Raw genomic sequence first — 12,019 nt, forward strand, 5'->3', positions numbered from 1 at the left:
TACACGTATTTGCAGTTTAAATAGAGCAGTGGCACCACCGTCATTCTTCCCTTTTTTGTGTACACTTAATATTTTTAGCAAAAAAACAAAGTTCAGTGTAAAGAGTTTTTTTTGTTACATGTGATGAACTGCTGCCCAGAATGAAAATGTTTCTCTTATGATGTGACAACTTCTCACACCTCCTTCTGCATCACTTCTATTTTAGGAAGAGTTTGAAAAGGCTGTGCTGTGTTTTCTGAAAGTTATTGAAATTTCAAAGGACAAGCCGAGGTATGTAACATTACAGAAAGACAGTTAGCCTCTCTTAATGCATCACAAAAATTGACTTATGTATTTTGTGACATTGTTGGAAGACAACACTAAAGTGTGAAAGTGTACAACATAGGTAAACAAGAATGGCACCTAGAAAGCATATATGTACAGCTACCAACAGACCAAATGTCACCTGTTGTTATATATTAGTACCTCACGTATGCCTATTTTTTTCAATTTACCTTTGTCCAGGAGGTGATGTTTTGACCTGTGCTCACTTGATTGTCTGTTGGTTAACTGGATGATTTGTTGTTAACATGATTATACAAAGACTACTGCATCGATTTTCTTGCAACTGACTGGGAGGGTGGAGTATCGTCTAAAGAACAAACCATGAGGTTTTGGAAGAGATATGTTTCAGGGGTGGGTCAAGGAATTACTTATTTTTACTCTTTAAGTGAAACCAAAGGGGGTTGTCCCTGGAGATTTTTTTCCTACTTTTTTTACTCACTCACTCATCTTCAGCCACTTAGTCCAATTAAGGGTTGCCTATCCCAGCAGTCATAGAAAGTGAGGTGGGGTACACCCTGGACAGAACGCCAGTCTGTCGCAGGGCCATATATAGACAAATAAACACAGTCACACCCGCACGCACACCTACGGACAATTTAAAGCAGGGGTGGCCAGATTCGATCCTTGAGAGCCACATTCCTGACACTCTTAGTTGTCTCCCTGCTCCAACACACCTGAATCCAATGAAAGGCTCATTAAAAGTCTGCTAATGAGTCTTCATTGGATTCAGGTGTGTTGGAGCAGGGAGACAACTAAGAGTGTCAGGAAGGTAGCTCTCGAGGACCGAACTTGGCCACCCCTGATTTAAAGTTTCCAATCCACCTAAACTGCATGTCTTTGGAATTTGGAGGAAGCCAGAGCACCCGGAGAGAACCCACGCAAACATGGGGAGAACACGCAAACTCCACACAGAAAGGCCAGGTGGGAATCATACCCATGACCTTCTTGCTGTGAGGCAGCAGTGCTCTCCATTAATCCACCGTGCTGCCCCTGCTCTTTTATTGAATGAAAAAAATCCTGAATTCACTCCCTTAAAGAGAACAAACTCCGAAGGTTAGATAAGAGAAGATACTTTATGTCAGACACCAGGTCCATACTGAGAACACGCACAAAATAAGTACAACATATCAAGAAAAAAAAGCATCACTTAATTATCGGTGGTATATAATGTTTAATGTTTCTTCCTTTGTATATATCCCACCCTTCCACAAATTCTCAAGGAAATCAGTTCAGTCATTTTTGCATAATCCTGCTAACAAACAAGCAAACTACTACTACAAAATAGTAATTCGTTTGACCACAATCATGGACCATCACATAGTAAAAACATGTTTTCCCACTATTGTGGTCAAACCCCCATTGCCTCAAGTTCAAAGAATTCATCACCGCTTCTGTGCAAAGGTAACATAAGGGTTCTTTTTTCCACAGTAAATTTTTAGGTACCATTTGTAAATGTAATTCAGTATTATAGTGCTTTACAAAGGTTTCCCAAAATAATCCCTTGCCCATGTGGTTATATCAGCTGTTGTTGCAGTGTCGTCTGAAGGATCAGAGATTATGGGTGTTCATTTTGGGCTTGTGCTCTTCTCCTTTACACATGGTTACACTGATTCCTTTAATTGTTTAATGATATTATCCACTGTAGAGGAAGAAATATGCAAATCCTTTTAAATATTTATTTGAGTAACATTTTTTTTTTAACATTTCAATATTTTCTCATGCACTTGTTGACAAACTGGACATCTGCTGCCCATTTTTGCTCTTCAAAGACTCAACCTTTAGTGGATACTAGAAAGACGGGGACTAGAAGGAGAGAGCATATTTCACCCATATTGGCCTCTCTTCATTGGCTTCCTGTTAATTCTAGAATAGAGTTTAAAATTCTTCTTCTTACTTATAAGGTTTTGAATAATCAGGTCCCATCTTATCTTAGGGACCTCATAGTACCAATATCACCCCAATAGAGTGCTTCGCTCTCAGACTGCAGACTTACTTGTAGTTCCTAGGGTTTTTAAGAGTAGAATGGGAGGCAGAGCCTTCAGCTTTCAGGCTCCTCTCCTGTGGAACCAGCTCCCAGTTCGGATCATGGAGACAGACACCCTCTCTACTTTTAAGATTAGGCTTAAAACGTTCCTTTTTGCTAAAGCTTATAGTTAGGGCTGGATCAGGTGACCCTGAACCATCCCTTAGTTATGCTGCTATAGACTTAGACTGCTGGGGGGTTCCCATGATGCACTAAGTGTTTCTTTCTCCTTTTGCTCTGTATGCACCACTGTGCATTTAATCATTAGTGGTTGATCTCTGCTCCCCTCCACAGCATGCCTTTTTCCTGATTCTCTCCCCTTAGCCCCAACCAGTCCCAGCAGAAGACTGCCCCTCCCTGAGCCTGGTTCTGCTGGAGGTTTCTTCCTGTTAAAAGGGAGTTTTTCCTTCCCACTGTCGCCAAGTGCTTGCTCACAGGGGGTCGTTTTGACCTTTGGGGTTTTTCTGTAATTATTGTATGGCTTTTGCCTTACAATATAAAGTGCCTTGGGGCAACTGTTTGTTATGATTTGGCGCTATAGAAATAAAATTGATTTGATTTGATTTGATTTTGATACGGTTTTTGTACCAAATCATGATTACAATCACCTGTTTGAAATAGCATCATTATTTTAATATTTTTGTACTTCATTACTGGCCCTAAATTGCCTCATCCCAATTTTTTGGAGTGTTTTACACACTTTAAATGCAGGAATTGGTGTGCATTAACAAATGAAGTTGACCACATAAAACATGAGTAAACATCTTACTGTGCAATAAAATAGAAGACAAAGTAAATGTGAGAATCACTGCAGTTGTTTTTGTTTAGTTTTTGGCCTTTTCCATACCGTTCCAACTTGCATTTGTTTTAGGGTTGTACATCTGTGTAGGATTTAAAAAAACAACAAATATACAGTAGATGTAACAGCAAAACATAGATTACAAGCCCTTATTTTTACCTCTTCAAGATACATTTGGAGATAAAGGCTTAGTCTTTGCAAGCAGTCAGCACTGAATCGTTAATAAACTCAACCTGTCAGTTGGAAAGCTGAATGAAAATCTCAATGAACCCAGAGGGAATTACATATCTGATACATCCAAGCCAAACTATTGCACAGTGTACTCTCTGGTGAATAAATTAGCAAAATTCACACATTATATTTTCAATTTTCTCTGGAACTCATATCTTTCACTTCTGTCACACAGAGATGCTTAAAATGTGGGGGCTGCTCTCTTGTGGGTCATTGAATGACTATTAATCCACATTCATTTGCAGTTAATAGGAGTTTTCTGTTCAGAGTTGCCAGTTGATCTGAATTGAGATCTGTGAAGATTAAATGTCTTACATGTCTGTCATATAAATAATTCAGTGTTTTCTGTGTGCTTCTGTTTTCTTTCAGATGCCACTTCATAGTGTATAATGCCTCAGTACTGTACTTACAGACAGTACGTCCTCTACTGCAGCCAGAGCGTCGCCTCCACCTGGTTCCCTCTCTTAAGCAGGTTGTCCAAAGTCTGGAAGAGGTGGACGTACAGGATCACAGATGGCGGGCTGAACTCATGATGCAAGTGACCCTGTGATGCTATCTTGCTTTCCTTTCATTTACAGAGCCCTCCAAAAGTATTGGAACACTTGGTATTTCACACATTTTAATGTTTATGCCATTTCAAATACAAAAAATAAAAATTTCTAAAATGACCTTCCTTAAACTCAAACTGAAAGCAAATCTGTACAACTTGATATAAATTGCGTTTGATGCTGTGCAGCCTTGTCAAGTAAATCTCACACCATAGCCAATGTTATCAGTTCTGGAAATATCTTAACAATCCTTGTTGTTGTTGCAGGCATAGACACACTACTTATATTGTAAATTCTCATCCAATTACATTTTTTTCCGCAAATCTGATTGGTTAATCGTGAGATTTCAGACCGTATAATATCGGGGTAATGGTGGCAAAATATTTGAAAGTTTCACATTTGGATGCATTACTCCACACACTGACCGGTGTTCTGACGAGATGTCATTCCTGTCGAATATCGTTCCTGTCCTCCACGCAACTGCACATATGCATGCATGCACAGTATTATCGGGATGTGGAACTGTCGATTTATGCAACGAGACGCACAATTCGACAGAACCCTGGCTGTGTGTGCTGCTAGCTGTTAACTGAGAGTGAGAGAAAGTCACGTACCAACGCGCCGACGCCAAAATGGGTGATTTTAAGCTACCATATGAAAGTATCGATGTGGTTTCTGACACAGAATTACCATTTCACATTTGATGGATTTGATGGATTTTCACATTTCATGGACTGCTCCGCGCCCTGACCAGTGTTGAAGCAACACTGCCTCACGGTAAGCCTCACCGGCCGAATTACCTACAGAAAAATAAACCGCGCAAACGATGGAATTGGATTAGAATGGGAATAGCCCCCTTGTGTTAGATGATTTGCGGACGTTCATGCTGTTATACGGTCGCAAATACACGTTTTACCGGCACCGCATTAGCTCAGTTTGCGGTAAAGCTCAATTTGTGACCATATAACCAGCATGAACATCTGCAAATCATCAGAAACAACAGGGTTATTCCCTGAATATTACTCTGTGCGCTTTGTTTCCAGGCACCTGATTGAATGTCTTGTGGACTCTGGGAAGATGGAAGAGGCTCAAAGTTTTGCCAAAGTAACTGAAGAATTCATCAAATCACATGTCCCACATCTTTTTCAAAAATTATTTGGCTTACTGGTAAGTCCAATTTTATTTCTAAAGGTTTTGGATGAAGACAAAGCAGTTACAATTAGCTTGCTGCATACTTAATAATAAGCTTGTATGAGCATTGTTGGAGTCCAGAATGCCGCCATTTGTACTTCTTTTGATCACTTGCCCTCAGTCTGTTATCATGGAAGGGGCATATAAGAACACCAGCAACGAGTGCAAACAGTTTTTCATTATTGTGGTTAATTTTCCATTTATTACATCTTATGTAGAAAAAGTAATGTAAATAGCAATAACAACATGGACCTGTACACTTATCAAACTAATATGAGACTGGTGCAGCTCATGAATTGTTGAAATCAAAAACTGCAAGATTTACCGGGCAAACTCTGTTCTTGTTCATTGTTCAAAGATAATTCATTCATTTTCTACACCCCCTTACTACAGTTCAGGGTCACCTGGGGAAGGGGGATGGAGCATATTCCAACAGTCAGAGGCAGGGTATATTCCTTCTATTTCTGTTGCAGAGCTGACAGCAAACACATTCACACTCCCACTCATACCTAGGGTCAATTTAGAGTCATAAATTCATCATATCTGCATGTCTTTTGAAGTGAGAGGAAGCTGGAGAATTTGGAGGGAACTCACGGCAACACAGTGAGAACATGCAAACTCCACACAGAAAGGACCGGGTTGGAAGCCGACCCGGGATCATCTTGCTGTGAGGCATCAGTGCTAACCATTAACCCACTGTTGTTGTTGTTGTTGTTTGCCTCTTGGCTGCTCCTATTTTGAGTGGAGATCCAGCACAGACCCACACTGGGAGTTGGTAAACATTTTATGCCAGATTTTTTTTTGGATGCGTGCACTGCTGATCAGAAGGAGTTATAAGAGCAATTGTGTAGTCTACTACAACAAGCTTTGAGTTAAGCACATGTGCTATGCTGGTGGCAGTGATGCCGGTAGTTGAATGATGCACAGAGACACTATCAAATTAGAGTAACGCGTTACTCTGAGGATCACAAATTATTCTGACCACTTTTTTTCAGTAACGAGTGATCTAACATGTTAATCTTTCCAAATCAGTAATCAGATTAAAGTTACTTCTCCAAGTCACTGTGTGTTACTATTTTTGTATTGTGGGTCGATCGCAGCAGCCCGTGGGCAGACGGAGGTCGCGGTTCGACGAAACTGTCCACTTCACCCACAAAGCATTTGATGCTGCAAGCTTTTCAACTGTTTTCTGCAGTGCAGCGCCAAGTTGAAAGAACAGTTGTCCTCTCTTGAAGTGTGGTGATGGCAACACACCAGCATTGAGCATTACAAAGGCATTTTTATGCTTTTTTTCTTTAAAACGCTGTGCCTCTTCATGTGTGTCCTTGATAAAAACAGCTGATCCGCACGCATTAACAAATGCTTCTTTTTTCCACCCAAATGCGCTAAAGTCTCTGTCTGAGGATGACGTGACATTAAAAAAAATGTTGAAAAACATTTCCTACCTGTCAGTCTGGTTGTGCTTTTCCATAAATACATGTTAATTCTTCTGCTTAGATGGCCATCCAGAGGCGAATCCAGGTGGAGTTCGGGGGGGGGGGGGGGTGAAGGGGGTTACGGCCCTCCCACAACACCCCTAGACAAAAGGTCCACTTTTGAAGACAATGTTTCATACTACTATAATAATAATTCTTCTTATTATAATTAGAATAATTTTAACAATTAAAATGTTGAGAAATAATTTAAATGTTAGAAAGAATTTAGTATTTACATTTATAAACAATGTAGATTATAAATTTCAAATTTTACTGTTACAGTGCTGTCAACAGTTAAATATAAGGTCAAGAAAGGTGTCTTTATTTTATTTTTTATAAAAACAAGGTTTTATGTTCATTGAAGTCAAGAAAGGGGGACTATAAAGTGAGTACTGGCAAAAGTGGTTATCATTTTCATATTGAGGTGACAGGGGGTGTTGACGGCAGCTGCTGGACGTAACTAATAAAGTACCTAGTAATCTAACTTAGTTACTTTTAAAACTGGGTAATCAGTAAATTAACTAAGTTGCTTTTTCAAGGAGTGATCAGTAATTGGAGTACTTTTTCAAAGTAACTGTGGCAGCACTGGCTGATGGCACACAAATGTCATGGAGAACATCTGCCTGCGTTTTTACCACTAACCCCCTGCTCACACTGCCTCCGGTATTACCGTTGCTGGGTACGGATGTGGGCCCCACAGAGAATCCAAGTCATTAAAAAGATACAAACCTCTCTCAGTGGCCACGGAGGTTACCGAGGTCCTGCGGCGCTGCGGATATTTCCGCAAGAAGTCTATCCTTGCGGGCTGCCGGAGCGCTCTGCGCATCGGAGGCAGTGAGAGCGAGGCCTAACACTAACCATAACCCCGCATGTTGTGATACTGTCACAAAATGAATTCATGCTGCCGTCACGAAATATAACATGAAATGAAATGTATCACAAACCAATAGGTTTATTTACTTTACATCATGCCATCATGGAATTTCGAGAGATTGGGTTGCTGCCTGAAGTCCTCACCACACGATAGTGACAAGGATTGCCGTGCATGGGGAAATGAGAAAATACTGAAGCGGAGCATGCACAACATAGCTTTAGACAGATATATTTGTTATAGGTAGTATTACTCCTGCCCGGTCATGCACGGGCTTCCATGCACTCCACCTTTTACCCATTTATGGGTTGCTTAGGTGGAGTGCCATGATGGCATCTCAAAAGTGGTCTTCAGAAAACCTGTGGTTGATGTTACAGAGGATTTGTCCAGTGTACATACAGTCCATGACTTAGATAATTGACACCTATGTTCCTCTTCTCTTTTTAGGTTCAGCACAACTTGTCAGAGAGTGATGTCCTTGAAATGAGCAGCCGCTTTTCCACCTTAGCAGTTACATACAGAATACAGAAATTTAAAAAGTAAGCCACATTTCTGTGTTGTTGTCATTGTTTTTAAATCTCTTCATTTTCAGTGCTTTTTATTCTTCTAAAATGAATGTAGACTTGTGAAACAGAATCTGTTTCTATTTTACATTGTTATGATGTGAAAGCCTTTATCATTATCTGTTGCTCACAAATCAGTTTACCTGTCTAGCATAAAAAATATATTTTCACTAAATTATCGTAGCATTGTTGAACATCCCTGTAAAGTTTAGACATTGTTTACTCAGTCTAAACACTTGTGCAAGACTTATGCACTGTTTCTTGTGCCAATTATAGGACCATTAAAATAGAAAGCCATTTAATAGAACTCACATTAGGAGGAATCCTGATTTCTTTTTTTTTTAAACCAAATAAAAAACACTTTGTTTTCAATCTTGGAATACTAAAGGCATAACACATCTTAAATACCCATATCACCATTGTCTATGGGTCACGGGAGGCTATCATTGGATGAGTCGGGACCCTGGACAGGCCTCAGCCTACACATATCAACAGACAAATCCATTCACACACACACGCTCACTCACTTCTATGATCAATTTAGAGTCACCAATTATCTCACCTGCTTCTCTTTGGAAGTGGGAGGTAGTCACCATGTCTGGAGGGAAGCCACACAAACACGGGGAGAACACGCAAACTCTAACCAGAAAAGACCAGGACAGAAGTAAACCTGGGACAATGCTAATTACAATGACAATGGCGTATATATATATATATATATATATATATATATATATATATATATATATATATATATATATATACGCCATTGCATGACACGGAATTTAAATCAGGCTTTAAAATAATTAAATAAGTCATCATCAATGGTAAATTTATGTAAATTTGATAGCTTAACTGTTTTTATATTTATTTTGACAGCATCTGTACCTGGATGTGTTGCTGTATGTGGTTAAATGATTTAAAAAAAATGTTGAAAACATAAAAGGTTCATTCAGTAGTTCAGCGCAGTTGGAGCCAAAATGGCACCATGTTCTGAGTTGATGCCACTCTCTCAATTAAGGCACTCTAGTTGCTGTGGCTGTTTTCTCTTGCCATGATGTTTCATTGTACGTTCTTTCTAATTCCGAGCCCAACTCCTTACATGCTACTTGGGATCCTGTATGTTGGGTGCGTCTACCTGCATTCTGGAACTGTGGATGTTATTCCACTAGTATAGGGTTAGTGGAGGTTTGTCTGAGCCCCTTTCCCCTTGTTTTACTTTGTCTCCTCATTACCACCATGTCATATTTGTACAAGCTGAGTTTGTAAGACCGGTTGGTTTATTGGTCTTGGGGAACTGGGGCTCCTGTGAGCCTTTTGTGTTCTGGCCATATTGTATTTTACTTGCATTATAGAGCAATCGCACATGAGCTGTGGGTCAGACTTAGGTATGTGGGAGCCCAAGGGATGTGAGTATTGTCTGGCCTCCCACATTCATACAGTAGTGTTCAGAATAATATGTGACTAAAAAGATTAATCCAGGTTTTGAGTATATTTCTTATTGTTACATGGGAAACAAGGTACCAGTAGATTCAGTAGATTCTCACAAATCCAACAAGACCACGCATTCATGATATGCACACTCTTAAGGCTATGAAATTGGGCTATTAGTAAAAAAAAGTAGAAAAGGGGGTGTTCACAATAATAGTAGCATCTGCTGTTGACGCTACAAACTCAAAACTACTATGTTCAAACTGCTTTTTTTTAGCAATCCTGTGAATCACTAAACTAGTATTTAGTTGTATAACCACAGTTTTTCAAGATTTCTTCACATCTGCGAGGCATTAATTTTGTTGGTTTGGAACCAAGATTTTGCTAGTTTACTAGTGTGCTTGGGGTCATTGTCTTGTTGAAACACCCATTTCAAGGGCATGTCCTCTTCAGCATAAGGCAACATGACCTCTTCAAGTATTTTGACATATCCAAACTGATCCATGATACCTGGTATGCGATATATAGGCCCAACACCATAGTAGGAGAAACATGCCCATATCATGATGCTTGCACCACCATGCTTCACTGTCTTCACTGTGAACTGTGGCTTGAATTCAGAGTTTGGGGGTCGTCTCACAAACTGTCTGCGGCCCTTGGACCCAAAAAGAACAATTTTACTCTCATCAGTCCACAAAATATTCCTCCATTTCTCTTTAAGCCATTTGATGTGTTCTTTGGCAAATTGTAACCTCTTCTGCATGTCTTTTATTTAACAGAGGGACATTGCGGGGGATTCTTGCAAATAAATTAGCTTCACACAGGTGTCTTCTAAATGTCACAGCACTTACAGGTAACTCCAGACTGTCTTTGATCATCCTGAAGCTGATCAATGGGTAAGCCTTTGCCATTCTGGTTATTCTTCTATCCATTTTGATGGTTGTTTTCCATTTTCTTCCACGCGTCTCTGGTTTTTTGTCCATTTTAAAGCATTGGAGATCATTGTAGATGAACAGCCTATAATTTTTTGCACCTGCGTACAAGTTTTCCCCTCTCCAATCAACTTTTTAATCAAACTACGCTGTTTTTCTGAACAATGTCTTGAACGTCCAATTTTCCTCAGGCTTTCAAAGAGAAAAGCATGTTCAACAGGTGCTGGCTTCATCCTTAAATAGGGGACACCTGATTCACATCTGTTTGTTCCACAAAACTGACGAACTCACTGACTGAATGCCACACTATTATTATTGTGAACACCCCCTTTTCTACTTTTTTTTTTACTAATAGCCCAATTTCATAGCTTTAAGAGTGTGCATATCATAAATGCTTGGTCTTGTTGGATTTGTGAGAATCTACTGAATCTACTGGTACCTTGTTTCCCATGTAACAATAAGAAATATACTCAAAACCTGGATTAATCTTTTTAGTCACATAGCACTACTATTATTCTGAACACTACTGTATATTGGAGTGTCTGTGCACCTACGTGTAACAAAATTTTAATTGCGTTGCACTAGCTTACCCTAGCTACACATGCCCCATACACAAGTGAACATGATCTGACCCTTGTCCTTTGACAAGATATTCCATCTGCATTGTACTAGTTTACCCAGCTGGGTGGGTGCCGGCCTTAGATGGGGAAGTAACCTACTTTTCATGAGAGCCCAGTACAATGGGAATCATCACAGACTCTCGTCTGCTTTACACTGTGGAATCTGGGCACCAGTCTCAGGACCTATGTAGTACTTATTTATCATCCTGAACACTTGACTCAGTAAGCACTGTTTAATGTTTCTGGTACTGTTAGTCTTTTTTTTTTTTTTCTTTTTTTTTTAACTGTTGTGGTCACTGTTTTATCATTATCACTGTCACTATGTTTGCTTTTTGTGATACCCCCCAAAATGAGGAAAAAACCACCACCTTATTATACTGCAGTGATAAAACAGTTATACGTAGTCTTCATGGTGTAAGCCAGGAATTACTCATTTAGCATAATACACTGCATACAGACAGCAGGAAAAGAATAATTAAAAATGTGATTTTTCACATGCATTGTATGTGTATTGCTATTGATAGTTTCTCTAATGTCAGTAGAAATTTGGAAGAACTAATGGAGTATGGGCTGAAGAAAGAGGATTCCGAGGAGTTTGTAGAGATTTTAAATCTCTTGACTAATTGCACAAAAGGATCTGCGACAAACCTCAGCTCACATCCTCCTCAGAGCCCAACACCCATTTCACCAGCAGACAGGTCTGTGTTTCAAACTCTCAAACCTGTCCAACAAACTTTGTTGCTCGCATTCTTCATCCTAAACCTGCTTCAGCTATAAAACCACATGGATTACCAAGGGGTATCACATGGTTCAGATTACTGTTCTGAAGTGTTATGATTTGTGTAAACAATGTTTTATCTGGGATTTGCAGAGTTACCTTCCTCCTTGAGTTGGCTATGCTGGCCTTGCAAGTGAAGCATCACAAAGTCGCTGTGACCTGTCTGAAAGAGCTAAAGTCAGTGCGAGAGGCTGTAAGTGTATGATATTCACTTAAACCCTGATGCATTGTTC

At 39.7% G+C, this 12,019-nt stretch overlaps 1 protein-coding gene across 1 annotated transcript in view; it reads left to right on the forward strand.

Annotated features, from left to right (window-relative positions):
• LOC117522987 (cilia- and flagella-associated protein 46) overlaps positions 1-12,019 on the forward strand; it is a 316,276-nt gene that overhangs the window by 24,167 nt on the left and 280,090 nt on the right. Inside the window, exons 4-9 of the mRNA XM_034184405.1 lie at positions 206-270; positions 3,747-3,911; positions 4,969-5,092; positions 7,910-8,001; positions 11,548-11,706; positions 11,880-11,979. Of these exons, the coding sequence (XP_034040296.1) occupies positions 206-270; positions 3,747-3,911; positions 4,969-5,092; positions 7,910-8,001; positions 11,548-11,706; positions 11,880-11,979 (705 nt within the window). The remainder of the gene's footprint in view (positions 1-205; positions 271-3,746; positions 3,912-4,968; positions 5,093-7,909; positions 8,002-11,547; positions 11,707-11,879; positions 11,980-12,019) is intronic.

Source organism: Thalassophryne amazonica, chromosome 13 (assembly GCF_902500255.1).
Source record: "Thalassophryne amazonica chromosome 13, fThaAma1.1, whole genome shotgun sequence".
NCBI classification, from domain to species: Eukaryota; Metazoa; Chordata; class Actinopteri; order Batrachoidiformes; family Batrachoididae; genus Thalassophryne; species Thalassophryne amazonica.